Here is a 20,632-nt window from a genome sequence, read left to right as displayed (position 1 = left end):
AGCTCTAGTAAATCCTTCTGCCTAACTTCTGTTTAACCTTTGATCCATGAGAACCACCACCTCACCCTTGACTAAACTCATGACCCGGGATACACTAATGTATCTATAGAACCAGGAGAAAAAAACAACACGTCTGTGCTACACCACACGCAGCTCTTCAACTGCCTCATTCATAAAAACAGCCGCCTTTCCTCTGGATATTCCCGTGGCTCTTAGGATACACAACCACACCTCATGAAAGTGAAAATTCTTTCATCATGTACTCACCCTCATGTCATTTCATTTCATTTCATTTCAAATCAAAACTTATTTTCTTATGCAGAACACAAAAGAATATATCTTGAAGAACATTGGTAAACAAACAACACCGACCACTGAGACATATATTGAAATATCTCCTTTTGTGTTCCAGAGAAAAAAGAAAGTCATACTGGTTTTGAACGACATTAAGGTGAATAAATAAGGATACATATGTATTCTTGGATGAACTGTTACTTTAAGTGTCTACCTGATAGATGGATTGTGCTCAACAAGAACAAAAATTGAGGGGAACATTGGTGTGGGAACTATATGAGAACCTTTGCATAAAACAACAAGACCGAGTACACGTATGCCGAAATAAATATCAAAGCTGGGCCAAATTGTATATTTTAACTCGGCATATTGACTTCGGCTATGTCAAGCCACATTATACCCAAAGGAACTTCAAAGAAACGCTGACACTCCATATTGTTCAGTCCCAGCGTGGTGCAAGTCCTGGGGTAAATATATCCCATTGTGCTGGGCTGCGGTCCAGTATCAACCAAGCTACGATGAAGAGAGCTCCGCTAATCAAAAGCGCAACAAAATAAACAGAGCTCTAAGAAACAAACACTGGATGGGAGATGATCCCCTGATAAAAATCACAGGGTCGAGTATTTCCAGAAGAAGCGCGACTGACGAATGTTGATCTAACAGTTCCACAGTTTCATCAGCCAGAGCTGTTCTAGGCAAACGTCCCATCTTATTTATTCTCTTATTGTTTGGATTCCAAACTTTCCGCCTGCTTTAGTTTTATTGTCTTCAGCAATTTTTTATCAAAACATTCAATGTCACTGAATTGGCAGCGTCCGAGTTTTTGGTGTTAAACGGGAGTTTGTTGACCGATGCGCTTATCTTTTCCTGTCTTGAAAAGCACTGATGACATTCCCTCAACACGACTATTGCCCAAAACGCTTCTCCAATCTTACAAAATCAGCCCTTTTCTTGCATAACTTCATGACAACTATATCAACTGCATGGGGGTGGTCGTGACCTAATGGTTGGAGAGTCAGACTCTTGATCAAAAGGTTGCCGGTTTGACTCTCAGGGCCGGCAGGTACCGACTCAATTGCCCTTGAGCAGGTGCACTTGCTCCCCGGGTTCTGCAGTGATATTTGCACAATGTTCCGGGTGTACACGACTTCACGACTTGCTGTGCGTGTGTTCTCTACTCTCTGATGGGTTAAATGCAGAGGTCACATTTCGTGTGGTCACCATACCTGACAAATAAGTCACTTCACTTCAACCATCTTAGCAGATAAAATCTCCCTTGATGCAGCAATATTTCTTTTTCTTTCCCTCAGTTGATAAGTTTTTCTTCCTCTATTCATTATGTCACATCACAATTCAGAAACAATGTGTTTTCTCAAACTGGGTGTGCCGAGAGCTTCTATAGGTCGACAGTAAAACCATAGAGGTGAATGAATGCTTTTATTGCAAAAGAAGGATTCGAACTGCTGAACGTCGTAGTTTCAGTTCACTATCAGTGAGAAGAGACATATTCAGTTGCAATTTCAAAATGACGATTCTTAAAAATGTACTTGAGTTTTCTGTATTTGCATGATCATCATTTCATGTTTTCCAAAATCCACAATTATGTGAAAATGGCTTCGAAGGATAACAGATCCTTGCCTATTCCGTTTAATATTTAGCGTTTGAATAAAAGTAAAAATGAAAATTAAGGCAATTTTTGAAATTAGAAACTTGAAATTTTAAACTTTTGTTTTATATCATGGATACAATTTTGTTTAGTTTCATCTTTAATCAAATAATGTTTGTTTATACAAGTCACAAACAAGCGTTAAACTGTATTATATATATAAACTGAAATCTGAAACTGATCTAGCTGTTCGGTTTTTTCTAGTCGTAAATTTTTATAAAATGTAATCAAATAAAATTAAATAATATCAATTAAAATGAAATAATAAAATAAAATAGGTTATTGGTTATGTGGATATTTATTGAAGTTATATAAAATGCTCAAACAGGTTATGCACACTTTGGCCCAACATGTCACCTATTACCCCTTCACTGTTCACAAACAAATGGCATATTTCTTGAAATTTTGTTAAAAATAACATTTGCAACAATTCGCAAGCATTGCAGTGTTGGCACCTTATTGTGTCGATATTTTTTGCATGAAGTAGGCAGTAACAGAAACGACAATCTACCCCAGTTGGCTGGCCAACTTCCTGTGCTCTGTGGCGAGGTATTTCAAGGGCTTGGTATCAGAGGCAGGTAGAGGATGTATTTTTTCCAAATAACATGAAAGCTTAGTCGAGGTAAAGGTGAACAGAGGGGGCTTTGGCACGGTTACAAAAATGCAACAAGCAACTTCACCGAGCTTGAAAGCAGGCAGGTGGTTTGCACAGACGAGGGCATCCTGTGGTAAAGCGAGTCAGTTTTGTTCCGCACGTGGTCTGTTTCGAGTTCTCTTCTCAATCAATACAGCATTCATTTTATTTACCGCCCTGTGAGCCAGACATGAGATTCATCTGGACAGACAGCCAGAGTCTGCACTGCAGTCTGGTCTTCGTATGAATCAAAGCAGGAAGATGAAAAATTCTCCCTTATAGTCAGAGTCACATTCGACTGTCAATTCTCGACAGCCTTGCTCTCTTTCATTCTAAAGTTGTGATGTGCTTCTTTGTCAAGCTGTCCTTTGCCTCCCAAAAAACCTACACGTACAGCTATATATAAGAGCAGTTTTCATAAACTTTCTACCTCTGTAGATCTGAGAAACATTCTGGAATTTTTATGATAATGAATCATCCGCTATCAAACATTTCCTGACCCAGCGTGTTCAAAGAAATGTTAATTATTCACCAGTATCATATGGATACTTAGGTTGATGCAATGATTTACTGTACTAAACATGAAGATGTAAAAGTTGAAGGCACAGTTCACCCAAAAATGAAAATTGTGTTATTTACTCATTTCAAATCTGTATGACTTTCTTTCTTCTGAAGAACACACATAAAGATGGGGTAGAGAATTTTGTTGAATGAAAATTGGTCTTTACTTCTATTGTATAGACACAAAACCAATGCAAGTGAATGGGTACCGCCATTATTCGGTTATCAACATTCTTCAAAATGTATTTTGTGTTCAGTAGAAGAAAGAAAGCCATACGGTTTGGAATGACATGAGGCTGAGTACATTTTTTGGCGAACATGTCCCTTCAACTTCAATAATTCAACTATGTGAATACAGTTCCATAAACAGGCTCCTTCTGTGTTATAACTAAACCTCTTGCACAACAAGTTATCAAATACTGCTTCCACGCACGGTCACACTACTTCTGCGGTTTTCAACATTGATGTGGCGCACAAATGTCGGTTTTTCCATTGAACTTTACAAGAAGCTTTGCCACTTCCTGACAGGCTTAAATGATTGTGACAGAAAGACGGCAAGTGCAAACATCTAAAGCACAAATATAACTTTTACTATAGATCATGGTTGTATCTGGGCCCTGTTGTGTTGCATTATTACAACCATCAGTTTTAAATATAAAAGTTGCCCAAAGTCATCTGGTGAGTTGTGACCCGAAAAGGACTATTAAAATCAGACTGAAGCTTACAAGCCAAACCATAAACACAACAATGCAAGGATAATAAAAGACCCAGACTACAATAAAGATGGGTTCACTGTAGCAAAAAAGAAAAGAAAAACGTTTGTATTGACCACATTTTTTTTCGTGAGTTATTGAATGCAAAAAGAATAAAACCATAAAAACTCATGACATTTAGTCATTTAGTGAAACTTACCATTTTTACAATATTATTGCAATTCAGCATGCTTTAGGGCTTATGCATTGTGGTATTAAAGGAATAGTTCACCCTAAAATAAAAATAGGTAATGTTGCTAACCGATCAAAGGTGGCACCTACTTGCATTGGTTTTGTGTCTATACAATAGAACTCAACCGGTACCGCTGTTGTTTGGTACCAACATTCTTCGAAATATCTTCTTTTGTGTTCTGCAGAAGAAAGTAAGTCATACAGGTTTGAAATAACAAGAGGGTGAGTAAATAATGAGAGAATTTATATTTTTGGGTGAACTATCCCTTTAATAATTGATTTGGTCCTATGTTGGGCCACGATATATTGTCCAATGTGAAATCATTGTCCTGAAGTAAAACTAACTGAGAACCACATATCTAAAACCCTTTATATCCTTGAGAACAGACCGAAGCCATCTCGGATACAGGGAGGAATAGTAAATCAGCGCCTTTGGGACACAAAAGAAGAGTGACTGATCGCAAGAGTGAATTGATCACAGCTCGCTATCACAGTCAATACAGATGTCTCAGCCTGGTGACAACATGACAGTCTGATTATTGCTGAAAACCAGTCCTCCTTTAGCTCCAAGAGACTGAATGCCGATTTAGATTTACAACTTGAAGAAGCCAGATATTCAATCTGTCTGTCAACAAAAGTTATGATGTAAAACAATGAAAACATACTTAAAATCATATTTTAAGATCACTGATCAAACATGAGCATATTTGTGCCATTAATCATGTTAACTTCTTTGCACCTAAGAGCAGATTTCTTAGCTCCCATTAAAGCATACAAAACTTGGGAGATTTACAAATCAAACCATGTCATTAATACAAAATATGGCCAAACAAAAAAAAGCTTGAGCTTTTCAACTCAACTCACATATGGGTTGATAAATAAACCAATTTACAGTATAAGTATTTCTAAATATAAATTATTACTATGTTCTTTTCTAAATTTCTGCTGTCACATCACAGGGCATGTATGGTTTATTTCCCAACTATCCATATACAGAACTTTTACACATGCATACTATTTATAACTGATAAAATTATTTTCAATTGTTTTAGAAGCTTTTTGTATGAAAGAAAGAGCTACATAACGTTCTTTTGTCATGAAAATTGGCCTTAAAACATCATTTTCCAGTTGGCATTTAAGTAAATTGGTTTTCAGATTTGTATATGTAACAAGCTCTTATCTAGCTCGCATCAGATGCAAAACCACAGGCAGGGCCGATGGGGCTGGGACTCATTTCAATATTCTATTTGGTCCATCTAGCAGATTCAAAACAAGTTACAAGAGGTAAAACTGGCAGTCATAACAATATTGTGCATAAGCCTTACACAAGGAGACGTGGTTTGTTGCAAGCCTACAGTTTGCATGCTCTTTCCACACTCCCTTTAGAACATGTTTGTGTCCTGAGTCTGTAGTAATACAAAGTTGCTTAATCTAAATGCACGTTTCTTCTTTTATAATCCTTTTGCTTTTACCTAATTGTGCAAAATGACTGCATGTGAGTCATACCTTGTTCACCGGGATATAACCCTCAGACTAGCCCCTAAACATCTGTCACCCACACGTCTGTGCTACCTACAGACACCTATGCATATTTCTTATAAATTTGTACAATGACTCATTGTTTTGCATTTAACACCACGTATTGATAAAGTGTCATACTAACAAAATGACTCGTCTGCCATTCTCAGTATCTTTGAAGGCAATTTTTGTGAGCTCTGCCTCATATTGTCCTTTTTAGACTACAAAAAGAAGAGTAAAACTGTATATTAACACACTGCTCCATACATGACAACAAATCAGTCAAGGTTTGTCAAGTGAAAACCGCCATAAAAATATAATATTTAGATACTATGGGTTTAAAAAGATTGTAGTTTTATGAAACTGAATCTAACAAGCATTCAAGTCTTTATAGAGGGAAAGTCTCTTTGTTTTTGTCTTTTCCTTTCCGAAACCTCGGTTGTCTAAATTCATTGCTTTTCAGGAAATGGAAAAAACACTGTACTTTTTAAATAGATTGCCTAATGTGTTGTCAAAGTTGACAAGCACTTCTTTATATGTTTTATTTGTTAGACATTTGTTAGAAACCCAGTGACAAACATAAAGGGTGACTAATAATAATAATAATTAATGGCAAAAAATAAGAAACATGGAGATACAAGGTTTCAAAAGGACAGCAGCGATATTTAAACTTGACATTTAGGAGACACCGATGGGTCACGTGGTTGCCAGTGATGTTAGTCCTGATGCACACATTAAACTTCACATTTAAGTCTGTTCCTCACCCAAAGATACATCAAAAAAACATAGCACATGCCTCTTATATTTGGAATTTTGTTATATTTGTAGCTTGACAGTCACTGGTCACCATTCACTTTCATTGTATAGAGAACAGCAGAGCAACAATTCAAACATTTGCTTTTGCACTCCACTGACAAAAAATAGGAAATAAAATCCTACAGTTTCAAACCCTCAATAAACAGTGCTGGAATTTGAATTTATGGGGAACTCTCTCTTTAATTCTTCATATCTGTTGTCTATTCCTGTTAGAATTCACCATGTTCTGATTTGTAAGACTAGGCTTCTCATAAAGCTACATCCAGCCCTTCACCATAACAAGATATCTAGAAAGTCTGGTAGGTTTGGAATCCTGAGCTATTCCTCGGCTCTGTGCTTCACTGACTTTGGTCCGAGACTTTGTGTGACGGTTTTCTCAACACATGTGGGCCTGCATGGGACTAACCGTCAGCTGGGTGAAATATGCACTTACATTTCTATCCAATATTCATGCCCAGAGTGGAGAGGATGCATGCAGTCATTAGTGCACTTACACTCTTTCTGACAGGCCTGTCTCAGACTCATCAGACAGGCCTTCTGAAGTCATGTTCCTCTGCAAAAATCATGAGCTGTCACCATCCGCCTGCCTCCACATGTAGAGACGTCTCCATTTCTTTCCATATCTTTTTTTCTGGACAAGATTTAAAACATGAAAGTCTACCCAGGTATAGGCAATGCTAACAGATAGACAGGCAGATAATATTATTATTTCATGAATAAATAAATAAATAAATGAATGAATAAAATAATAGCTGGTCTATCACCTTAAATGGACATAATATTGGAGTCCAAAATGATTTTTTCAGGTTTTGTTGAATACACATATAACAATTAAAGCAACACTTCATAGTTTTTCGACCTTAAAATATGTCTCTTAAATCATTTTAGTGGTTAAACAACTCTTAACCAGATGAATTATACTGCCGCTGCTACCTGAGCATAGCGCCTACAACCACACTCAAGGTAAGTTCTGTGTACAGATCGGTATACACAGCCCCGTCCATCCCCTTGCCTGCAGAAGAGTGTGTCATGGTTTCCAAACAATGTTTCTGCATTCGCCGGTTCCATCTGCTTAGTTAACAAATTCACGTGTATTGCCCTGCCCATGGGGATGCACATAAAGCGACATTATTTACAACACTGGTAACAGACAACAAAGTGTTGCTTTAAAGTTCCAGTGTGTACTTTTTGGAGGACCTTTTGACAGAAATGCAAACAATATACATAACTACAATATGTCTTCAGACGTGTGAAGACCTTACATAATGAAGCGTGATGTTTTTTATTACCTTAGAATGAGTTATTTCTATCTACATACACAGCGGGTATACACATCAAATACATCGTCACAATGTGAATATCCTTATGTGAGTTTAAAGTTTAATGATCGTAAAGTCCAGAGCTTTTCAGTTTAAAAGGCGAAAGATTTTTTATTTTATTAAGCAGTCATACAGTTTATAGTTTACAAATTATTATTAATGAAAAATTCAGAGATTCAGTTTTCAATAGAACATTTTTCAATTGACTGAAATTATTCAAAAGGCCAACTTTACTTTACCATAAATCCAAAATCATTCAACTGTTAACTCTGACTAACAGGCCTAGGATAGAAAAAAAGTATTTTGATCATAAAAGCTAATAGACATCAGAAATATGTCAAACCCTTTTAAAAAAGTAATATCGTTGTAGAATTCAGGTTTGTAATAACTTTGAAAGCAGGCAGGTTGAGACATTCTCTCTCTCTCTACCATACATTTTTCACTGCCTGAAGCATCGTTTATCTGATCATTCCGTGACTCCGCCTTCTCTGGTCTTCACAGAATCAACTTTAGTGAAGTGAAAAACATTTTTTGTGCCTTTTCATGTCAGTAACCGAATGAGCTATGAGGTGCATCACTCAAAATGAAAAACTCTGTACAGAGTTGCAAAACGTACAACACATCAAACACACCAAAAGTCAGCTAGCTGGTTTTATGGGGTTTCAGGGCATTTCACATCTGTTCAGAGTAAGACCAGCCTTAACCAGCTCACCAATCTGGTTAAAGGCCGTTGTATGTCACCAGCACAAAAACAGATCTTGTTCACAATTACACGCATTACACAACATTTCACCTTTCCCCAAAACATAATCCTTAACCTCGTTCCCCTAGGGGCCATGGTATCGCTCCAACCCCTCAGTTATGAACATGAAGGCCAAGTTGAGGTGCAACAGCTCATTTTATGACTCAACAATAGAAGTTTTTCTCTGATCCGTGTGTGAGAGTCCTCCAGGCCAAAAGGAGTTGAGGGGCACCATTTGTCTCCATAACCTACAGACGTAAACAACACGTCGGTCCACCTGCTCCGGCCATTATCAGGATAACAGCGGGGCGAGGATATCATCGGCACTAACAGGACTACCCACTGGGAGGAGGCAATTAGGACCTGAGGGAGACCAATAAATCTCCATAAACATCAGCCACATGCTCTTCCTCGGCAATGTGGTAATGCACAACCGCTTGTCTCTCGAGACCTATGCAGCACTATAATGAAAACTTGCCTTTTATCACAAATCCCACTGCAAGATTCAGAGATACAACGACAGAGAACCGAAAACGAAGTGAAGGAACTTTGCTAAGGTCCAAAAATGTGCTTGAAGAACCATCAAGCGTACGAGGACTGACTCGAATCAGACCTTCACCAAACAACATTTTTTTTGAGGATTCTCCATTCAAAGGGACTTTTTTTAGCCTGTTCTGGCGAAAAATCCAGCCGTGGCAGCACGTCTTTCAATATGACCGTCAGTTCCCTGAATGAATCACACGACCTCATTAGTCAAACTGCTACCAGAGTCGTTTGGCTACAGTTGGGTTCCCCTTTCTCACACAACACGGGGGACGGTCACCAGGCACATCCTTCCTGTTGAGGAAACGCCTGTTTCCTTTTTTGATCAGATGTTAAATAAAACAAGTGCCTGTACTGCTGACTTTTAACTTTAACATCCACATATTAGCGCCGTGAGAACAATCATTCCAGCACAAACAAGAAATACTCATTCGCAAAACATTGTAAACCTTTCAGCCTCTTGCACGACCTGTTATCTTCAAGGGTTCGCCAAATTCCAGATACAGGTAGAGGTATTTCAATGGAACGGATCGTGTGACATTGAGAGTTTGATTTTGTCTAGATGAGTTCAGGGGTGTCTGTCACTGTTGCCTTCTAGTAACACATGCAGCACACAAACCTCCCACCCATGCCCGACAGCACGTGCAAATGCCAGAAAGGAAGTACCTTGTCTTAAACTGCACCAATGACACACGTTTTCCCACATTTAGTCGCACGTCAAGGTGGCAACTGCTTTATTTTGTTTGTCTTCCTGGCGTGATATCAATTTACCGGGTCGCCAGATTTCTCAGTGTCACCGAGGGGGCAAACCGTTCACCTCTTGACTCCTTTACCTCCTGAACCGCCAGACATTTTCCCCTGTGACTGCCAGCTGTCATTTTCTTCCTCCTACCCAATCGGAAAGCGAAAAAGTGAGACACAGGAAGTGCAGACGGTGGTGAAAGCGAGAGTTGGGTGCAGGGTAAACCGATAAGTGTGGTTGCTTATTTGTAGGGTTCCTCATGAAAGTTGAATGACTGAGTAATTGGTTTGTAACAGTAACACTTACTTGGTCATCAATAATGTCTACGCGAGCTCGGGTAGAATTACTGCGGCAGGAGCGTGGTCGGGTTTCGGCATCATTATGATCTGAATAGGAGCGTGATTATGTCGGACAAATATTTATACAGTGTCAGGTTACCTGGAACATCCTAACTAGAGGAGACATGAATGGACAAGGTGATTGAGAAGGCAAATACACGTGTCCAACAGTATTATCTAATCTAAAGATCTCAAAGCAAAACAGTAATGATAAGGTTTTAGGATTACTTACGGTTTTGATTTTGAATGCTTTACAAAACCGTACAATGCATTTCAAAGACGCTTTCTGAAACACACGACAAGCACAACACGAGGTCACCTTCAACTTTCTTAGCCTAAATCTAACCTTTGGAAAACTCTTTAAAGTGAGATGCTTGCACGACGTCTGATCCCCAATGATACAAAACCACCTTGAAATTATCATCCTGGATTCCTTAGATTTTTTCTTTTTGTTCTTTTATTTGGTTCCCCCTCTCCTCGAGTTCCCCGCTTCTGCATTCTCCTCTGTGAAACACAATACCGGAGACCACAGAGACCACTTTATGATGTCATCCCTTATGTTAATTCCACACAGTATCACATGGAAAACATCAGACGAAACATCAAAACTGCACATCTCTGGGGTCACCGCGAGAGTATGGCTCTTAAAAAAGGAGAAGAATTTGACATTTGTGACTGGAAAAGTTGTGGTGACCCCAAAAAAACCCACACAAGGTGGAGAGAAAGGCAAGTTCTGAGTGAAGAACGCTCTGAGTAGCCACATGGTCCTCATCCTCTCTAGTTTCCCATAAGCCCCACCTTCACCTCCCCAGAGATGCACAGCTGTGGGACCTCTATTTGAACCCCCAGCTGGGGGTTGAACAATGTTCCCCTCCAAAACACACACACATACAAGTAATCATAGCCTCATACAGGCAAAACTTTAAAGCTGGAGATCACATCCCTGTGGTAGCTGCCCGGGCAGTAAACAGATCCAGTGGGCAGTTCACCTAATGCGGAACTCTATCGGGCCTTCTCGAATGTCCAGTCCTTTCCACTGCCACTCGGTCAGGGCTAGGATCATGACGATACCCAATCACACGTGGAGATAAATCCTCTCCGGAGACAGACACGGCGATACAGTTTCATTCTGTTCGGCAAAATCAACATCGCCGCTGTTAAACTAATTCATGTACATGTTGTCACACTTTCTGCACAGTTAGTAGGCGACAAATACAGTGCGTCTTATTGTTCACACTGGAAAAAGATCAAGAAGGCACCTCTAGAAGTAAAACATCAAAATATCTGAGTCCAGACAGAAAGGGAATTTGGGGATTAATTACCCAGCGATGACTAATCATTTCAGCCCGGCTTTCAGTGGGAAACTTCATTCTGAAGTCTTCCTACTTTGCAACTACAGTAATTCTTTGCTATAAAAATTTTTGTTTAAATGTTTTGTTTTATGTTTAAAATGTTTGATGCCAATTTTAAAAAGGTAGGATGTAAAAAGACCTCTAAAGTTGGATTTTAGCATGCAAGTTATGAGAATAATATTCTCCTTCCTCCTAGAAAACTGAGCCAGTATTTGATTTCATTAATATTAATAAAAACATTCACTGGGTTGACATGAACACGTCCTGCAGCGTTACATCTAAAGCTTTTTTAATTCTTATTCAGTGTTCGTTTTACTGAATATTAATTGAGAGACTGCATGGAATAGTTACTTAAAAAATAGTCATACTTAAAAATCTGCAATATCACAAGATGTAAGCGAACTGAAAAAAGAAAACGGAAATAAATGCTAATATAAGCGCCAGTGGTAAAGCTACCTTCATTGTGGAAAAAATAAGTATTGGCAAGCCTTATGTATTTTTTATATACTCAAGAATATGCACTGTAATAAGGGTACAGTTCACCAAAAAATTACAATTCTCTCATCATTTTCTCACCCTCAAGTTGTTCTAAATCTGTATACATTTCTTTGTTTTGCTGAACATAAAGGAAGATATTTAGAAGGATGTCAGTAACCAAACAGATCTTGTCTCCCATTTAATGCCATTAGTAGGGATAATAAATACGATGGGAATCAATGGCGGATGAAATTTGTTTGATTTCTGACATTCTTCAAGATATCTTTCTTTGTGTTCAGCAGAACAAAGAAATGTCTGCAATTTTTTTAACTATCTGAGGGTAAGTAAATGATGACAGAATTTTCATTTTTGGATGAACTGTCCCTTTAAGTTTGTCACTTCACATAGCAAGAATCATTCAGCTTTTGCATGACCCTCTGACTTCAGGTAAGGAGACATTTTGAAACACAAGTCACTTTAAAAGCTTACTGTACCTTTCATGTCTCTTGTCTTTGCTCATTTGTCTCTGTTAGGTCAGGGCCAGACAACAGCATCACCATTATTGATATTGATCGGAGGCAGTTAAAATCGATTTTCTCTTACCCATCATCCTCCGGTCCTTTTTGTTGATCAGGGGGCCTGGGGTTTTCCAACCCTGAGGCAACATAACAGTCACATTTGTTTGTTTGTGTTATGTGTGTGTGTGTGTGTGTGTGTGTAGATACAGTACATCTAATCTGTGGTTTCTCATATTACCATGGATTCTGTACAGCCAGCATTGTTAGACTCCGCTATTCACACAATGGACTAAATTCAAACTTTATCCTTGAATCTCACCAAAATGATGAAGTGATAAGTGAGCCATGGATTTACCACATGAGTCGTGTCAGGCTGAATCCCTCTATGCTCTCATTTAGATTCCAGAAAAACCGCTCTGTGGACTTCAAGGCTTGCCTGATGGTTTATTAGAATATCTGCTTTTCAATTCATCAGAAAGTTTTTGTACAGCAGTACTAGAAAAAGCATTGCTTTGTAAGAGTGAAACTTTCTTACAAAATAAGTCAATATAAGTATGAGGCAAACGTTTTGTTACCCACTGCGCTTTAAAAAACTATGAACAAAGTTAACATGATAGGAGGCAGTTATGTGGTTGCTCGACAACAAATTCAATGCAAGTTACAAAAGAGAATTCTTAGCAAATCTATATATCGACACATGTTAAAGTATTACAACTCTAGACAAGCAGGCAACTAATATATAAAAAAATTAAAATAAGTCTACTATATACTGCACAGATCACAATATATTTTGCAAAATATTTTTTAGATTTGCTAGATTGACTGAACTAGACCAAACAGTGTTAAAATGCCTTGTTTCTAAATCTATCAAATTATGATGGTGTTTAAAAAGAATGGTTAATATTTCCTCCCGGTCACATCAGCGAGGGCATTGCATTGTGTGACACAATGTTCTATACAGTGTGCTGTGGCTATGCACATGTTTGCAAATGCGGCAGGTCAACTGTGCATTCCATGCAAACAGAAAATTTACATACCTTCCACAGTATACATGCTGCAAAAATAGTATGCTCCGGATATAAGGCAGTGTGCTATTACGAGCACAGACATTGACATTGTGTATCCTGACATGCCAAGCTCATGTATGTAGAGCGTCTGCCATTTCTTGACTGTGGGGAACTGCTTGTAGTATTACATCTTTCCTTACAGTGATAACCCGCCTTTAGCACATCTTTTCACAGCACTGCTAAGCCCGATAACCTTCCCAGAGAACAGCTGTCCTTGCCATCATAACACTTGGTGAGCTCCGAGCATGAATTTAGCATGACAGAGCCCCTGCCACCCAGATCCCCCAAGAGAGCAAAACCAGACCGGATATTTTACCAACAGACTGAAATAAATACACAAATTAGTCATTCCACATCCATTGAAGTCTCTATTAGAAAAAGGCTACATAATTAACCAAATAACTATGAAGGTTGTGGCATAAACATTATATGCACAGAAATATTTCTGCCTATTTTTCATTCAGTCTATAATAGATAGATCTGGTATTAAGCAGTCGTCTCTAATTGCATTTTCCCCTCAAATATGATAGCGCTGCTGTATTACTTCACTGTGATGAATACGATGGTGTCTGCCCTGAAAAAATCCTGTTACCAATTTCTGTTTGAAATCATGTCGTTCAGGAACATAACCGTACATTTTTAATTTTATTATTTATCGTCTCAGAAACAGCAATTTGACTTTCACATGTCTTTAATGTGGTTGAAACATTTTACATTCACGCCGCCCATTCTATAGTTAATCAAAGAATTACTGTCATTAATTTGATTTAACACTATAAATAACAAGAGAAAAATATACCTTTCCCATGAAATGGTTTGGTCCAACTGCTGTTCATTTTCAACCGCCGTGGTTGAACTAGTCCTCACTCCCTTTCTCTGAATAATATTATGTCTTGTCTTTAAATAGGACATTCTTTGTGGTTTGCCACAGCACCTATTCAACTCTGCTGGACCCTGTGAGTACATTCAAACAAAGCACATTTGGAAATCATTATAAATTAGCCGCTGAATAGAACTAATGGATGGGACGCAGAGTTTAGAGGGTTTATAGAGGAGTTGATGAAAATATTCCGAGCAGGCAGTTCATTAGTATTGGCAGCAAGTAAACCTAAAAAAAAGTGTTTGCAGTTATCAAGAGAATGGACACAAACTTCAAAGAGCAATCTACAGTGTGCTGTAAATCTAAAGCACGTTCTTACGGTAGTAAAGACAACCACAATCTACACAGATAAGCAGAGTTTCGCTTCAGATTAGGGGTGCACTGAAACCGCACATGATGCATGCACGAAAACGTTTGTTCACACGTCATTTTGTCTCGAAGATGTTATCTAACAAACGTGGCTGTGTAAATGTTGAATCTTTCAGAATTGCGCAGAGGTAGGCGGGAGAACGCAGCCGTGAGTAAAGGATTCTTTGAGCTGTGTTGACGTGATCTGTTGCCCTGTGGATCGGCCGTGCGATTCTCTCCTCTCAGCTCTTTGCAAGTCTGCATGGTGAGCTGTCAAAGTTTATTACAATCACACACTTTCACGATCAATAGAGCCTCATCCCTAGACACGCAGGAGAAAGAATAAGGAGAGGAAGTAAGGAGAGCACAGGAATAGGACATACGGAGCAGAGAGATCAGGGGAGGCAGGAGATCATTTCTTCGTCTTAATCTGTAAAACTGCATGCTTAGCCACACTAAGAGAACCTTTAGTAAATATATGAGCCATCAAGAAAATCACTGTAACATGTTGCAGATGGATGAGCCAATTAAAGGTGAAAGGTGTCATTTCTGCACCAATACTGTCATTTAAGGATGAGTTTAGCCTAAAATAAAAAGTTGATTATTTATTCATGTGATCAATATTCTGATTGCTTTCTTTGTCCTTCAGAACTAAAACATGATTTTTTGGTTGTTGATATGGATTGTGACTGCCTCTTTTAGCTTCTAAAGGATGCAAAAGTGTCATTAAATCACTCAACATGACTTGTATCATATAGATTTATTAAACATTAAAGTCAGCATTTTGGTTCCATAGATCAAAGAAGATTCAGTGGTTTGAATCAAATAAGGAAAAGTAAATAATGACTTTTTTGACTTTCTTTGCATTACCTAACACTTTTAAGGGAACTACAAGCCAGTTTCCAGAGCATTTGGACGGTCAAGCAAACAAAGCACCACAAAGCCACACTGTTTCAGATTTTGGTGGAAACTGGGATTCGAAATTATTTTCAACATCGAAAAAATTACACACACCACCCTCAAGCTCACGATGCCAAACAGTGATCAAACAAAAATAAAATATATATATTAGAGCAATGATGGTTGCCACAAGCACTTCTAGTGTTTTCTTACCAAATCGTAAGAAGGGAAAGGGTGTGGCGTGGCCTGCGCATCGCTTCTTCTGGGGTTTTGTTTTGTTGCCAATCGGATTCTTTTTGGCAGACGGCTGTGTCACTTATGAGACAGCAGGATTTGGTGTGGATATGAAGCAGCCGGAGAGAGCAGTTAGGAGAGGAGAATGAGCTGACAAAGCATGCTGAAGTCAAGTCCGGTCTAGACTTCAAATCAACAAATCTCTGTGAAATTATAGCCTGCTAATTCTTTTTCACATGCCATGTGTTTGCCAATGAGAATGACGAAAAGAGCAGATGATTATATGAATGGATATATTTATTTACACACACACACAAATACAAACAAACACAAGTTTGTTTAATACAATGCTGGGGACTTTCCATTGCATTGACTTTTATTATGTTTACACAGAGCAATTCTATTTTCTATTCCCTAACCTTGATCTTTCCCCTAAGCCTGATTATACACAGCTTTCTGTATGTTTAGACATTATTTTACTGTATATACTGTATTTATTAAGACATTTTCCCATTTTACGTTATCTTTTAATATTACTTTATTACTCACCTCAATAGTTCAATCAAAATGATTTTAGAATTCATTCACCCTCGTGTCATTCCAAACCTATGACTTTCTTTCTTCTCAAGAATACAAAATTATACATTTATAAAATTGTTGGTAACCGAACAACACTGGCCCCTATTGACTTCCATTGTATGAACACAAAATCATTTTTGAGGGTGAATAAATGATGAAGGATTATTATTTTTGGATGAACTATCCCTTTAATATGTTTCAAGATGTACCTTAGACACACACGGGGAGTTATACCAGATTCAAACCCATACATAACCATAGCCACTCGTTTGCTGATATCTGTATCGATCACAAAAACTGTTTTTCTTCCTGCATTACACCACATTCAGTACAATTCCTAAGTCTTGTCAATTAATCTCTTAGTGACTTGGGGCATGACATGGATTGTTTCCTGCACCTGGGGTGTTTCAGACCACCCACATCTACAACGCTCGACGGCTGCTCGACTCTCCTCATCATCACATCTAATATCGCCCTACCCCAAACCATCTGTGTTCTAATTCATGTCTAGAAAAAAGACAATACACATAGGCACCTATACAATAGTAAATGCTCTGATGGCATGTGTAGAGGACGGTTAAGCCACGGCCAACCCCAAAGATGGCTAAATGCAAACATGATATCATTATCTTTTGTAAACAAAATGTGTTCGTTTCCCTCAAAATGTCAAATCTTGCTCAAGCAAATCCTTAAAATTTATCATTTTGTCATATGAAATAGCGTCACTTCCATAAACGCTTGCACTTTTCAACTATATCTTGACTGAAATCAATTGAACCCTTGCATAAGGGCGTCATGGAGGTCTGATGACCAAGTCCATCTGACGCACAGCCGTTTTGGGTTTAGTGTTAACAATCTTAAAAAAAAAACACTATGGCTTTTGCAACAGAAGCGGCTTGCATTCCAAAGTGCCGTGCCAACCCTCTTGCAAAATCAATACTCAACAGCCCCTCTTAACAAACACCCCACTCTTCTCGACAGTATGAGAGCTCCACAGTATGCCAAACTTTTTTCAGATGGGTATTTTATGCATTCAAATTGTATTCAGCATTTTCCTTGCTCTCTATTTCCTCTTTTTTGGTCCTGATGGAGGAAATGCTAGGGCAGAAGCCCAATGAAAAAATTCAAGACTGTGGTCCGGCCCTCACAAGACACAGCAAAGATCAAGCTGTCAACCTCCGAAAAGTTAAACGTGTGGTCATTTGCTGTAGCTGGTGGTTATGTACCAAACGCTGCTATATTTGGACAACCAGCTCCTTTCAAGGCACATAAATGAAATTAGTGGTTTGCCAAATATTATTTGCTCTTCAAGTGAGTCCAGCCTATTGCATTCATGGCTCATGCAGGCAGCAAATCCTGCAGAGAAAGATTTAGTATGCCAGATGAATGACCTTTACAGAGTCCAAGTGAAAACCAGCTCAGTCACCGTCTAGTGGTGCAAACCAACTCTAAAATGCCAACAATCACTTGTTGAAAAATACATCATTGGCTTGTGACAGCTTTATTTTTGAGTACGGTACTATTTATGAAACCGTTCAGAATGTTTCCAAGAAGTTTGTGAATTCAACTGCAATTACTGCAAACATCGACACATTGAAAGCGTAGCAAGAAAGTGCTTCATTATATAATAAGACGCAGCTGTCGTAATTACAATGGATATATTGTACAGTACGAATGTAACATAACACATCTGCAGCAACAATAATAACTGATTTTCCTGTTTGTTTACATTCATTGTTTACTTCTAGATTAATCATATCAGCTAAGATCTGAATCCTGTAGGATGAAAATCTATTCAAACATTTGAAAAATCGTGAACTTGTGGCTTTGAACAGAAAGATTTGAGAAAGTGAAATATGAAACGTGGAATATTCTGCCCGATTCTACATCATTAGTCAAACAAGCAACTTTGTAACATTACACGTGTTTTTACTCCTTTATACAAAATGTCAGGTTTTCTTGTTTCCATTGAAGCCCACAAGACATTTATTGGACCATTTTCAAATCACGTTGGGATAAGAAGGATCATCAGGTTTCATGCAAACTTGTGGAGTCAATGCCAACTTGATATGATAAACTTTCAATTCAACTTGTCACTCAAAACAATGCAAATAATATCAATTGAAATAAAATAGACGGCAGCAATATTAGTACTTGACATGCTCTCAGTCTGAAACCTTAGACACTTACCCATGTGTATATCAAGGCAAAAAGGATCCATGAGGCACAGCTATAATGCTGATAGATGATTCCTCTGACAGATGAAGAGCGAGCGTTGTCGAATCCTACGATAGCTGGAGTGATCTCTGAGCTTCTTTTCTCCTGCCATGCACCTAAGACAAAACAAAAGGTTTCTTTGAGGCTGTTCTTGAAAACACACATCCACAAAGTACCTTTTACCCCCCCTCTGAAAAGTCATTTAAAGAATAGACGTCCCCTGCTGCCGATCAATCTGTTAAGAACTCTCCATTCTCTCTGAATTAGGAAATCCTGGCTTTCTTCCATTGGAAAGCTATCGAGAGTGAGCACTGCAGGATAGATTTCCAAAACGAGACTTTCTCATGCCAAGTGGCACCTCTATGTACAATCGCATGCCAGTAAGGTTTGTTTCTCTGTTTGTTTTACATTCGTGCAATAGTGTTGCATGTCTACGTTTCACAACCTACAATTTCAAGAGCAGGAAATATGATTAAATCAGACTTGCTCGTGCCATTTAAGCTGTAAACTCGTAATTACTAACAAAATAAAGATAATGAATAATCAACTGCAATGGTGTGAAGCCTACGAAAATGAATAGAACGCATAGTCTATACTGACTTAAAGTGATAGCTTGCTTATAAAATTTTACTTTTGTCATCTCATGTCATTCTATAGGTCTTTGCACATTCAGTCCGAAATGTTCGTATGCGTTTTTTCGTATTTGGCTCTCTTTTGTACGGTGTCTCTGTATTGTTATAAAAGGCCACTCAAAATGCTTGACGGATACGAAAAACGCAGAAAATCGAACCTGGTCCGAAATTTTTATGACGGACGAAAGTATCAGAGGCAGTTTGTAAATGTGATTGACACAACGTGAGGTCGTAATTATTTTTTAACGTGCGGAAATTTCGGACTCAATGTGCAACTGGCTTAAACCTGCTATTTTTGTTCTCCTATTGAATTTTAAACAAAAATGTACAGATGTGTTAAAAACACACGATTCAAGTTTGATAAATGAAGCTAGTCATAGGCACACATTATATTCACACTGAAGCATTCTAAAGATAAAAAGTGAGACATACAGCTGAGAGGAAAACTATTTAAATAAACACATGCTGTGTAGGAAAGAAAAGTGGCCTGCTCAGACGTTAGAAGAAAATCAATTTCCCACAAACCATGAATCTAGACAAGCACTCCAAAAAGGCTATAACGGAGTAGAGCGACCACATAATATTTCAACCTCTAAATGAGGCAATTAACTGAATCGCCTTGTCTTGACAATATAATATGGCAAGAGAAAAGACCGGCGTAGTCGAAATGCTCACAGCCGACGCGACCCTGGTCCAGCTATCTCTCCCTCCACAAGAGCACTTCAGTCATTGGCGGTGCGACCGCTTTCATCCCGTATGGCACTAGAGAGGACAAATGGCCACTATAATAAGCAGAGATGATTCAGGGAAAAGGTTTAAAGTGACAGTTGGTGAAAAAAACGCACATTTAACAATCTATCATTACCCAGTAGAAGAAAATGGAGGAAGGGTTTTTGTTTTTAAATCACATGACTCAGCACACAATAGAGCAACTGGTTGTTTCTGATTTTAAAATATGAAAATCCTTCATTACGAATATGAATAAATAAATATAAATATTCATCATAGCTTTAAAGATATATGGTTATCATGGTATAGGACATTTTGACACAAAATATGATTCAAAGTATCAAAGGGATAGTTCAACCTATTTCATAATTAACCTGTTTAACCGTTGTTCGATTACCAACATTCTTCAAAATATTTTTGGTGTGTGTTCTGGAGAAGAAATAAAACCATAGAGGTTTGAAAAGACAAAAGGGTGAATAAATGACGACAAAATTTACATTTTTGGGGAACTATGTCTTTAAACAAAATACATCATTTGTCATGTGGTAGAAACAACACTATTCCAAACATTTCATTGATATT

The 20,632-nt window shown here is 38.2% G+C and overlaps 1 protein-coding gene across 4 annotated transcripts in view; it reads right to left on the bottom strand.

Annotated features, from left to right (window-relative positions):
• Positions 1-18,901, bottom strand: part of rxraa (retinoid X receptor, alpha a) — a 130,506-nt gene extending 111,605 nt beyond the window's left edge. Inside the window, exon 1 of one of the 4 annotated variants that reach the window (XM_056730924.1) lies at positions 18,663-18,901. In XM_056730924.1, the coding sequence (XP_056586902.1) occupies positions 18,663-18,693 (31 nt within the window). In that variant the 5' untranslated portion in view covers positions 18,694-18,901. The remainder of the gene's footprint in view (positions 1-18,662) is intronic. The other 3 variants (XM_056730927.1, XM_056730926.1, XM_056730928.1) reach the window with 3 other exon arrangements.
• Positions 18,902-20,632: the final 1,731 nt, after the last annotated feature.

Source organism: Triplophysa dalaica, chromosome 19 (assembly GCF_015846415.1).
Source record: "Triplophysa dalaica isolate WHDGS20190420 chromosome 19, ASM1584641v1, whole genome shotgun sequence".
Taxonomy (NCBI): domain Eukaryota; kingdom Metazoa; phylum Chordata; class Actinopteri; order Cypriniformes; family Nemacheilidae; genus Triplophysa; species Triplophysa dalaica.
Note: the sequence above shows the minus strand (reverse complement) of the source record. Positions and strands in the feature narration are given on the sequence as shown.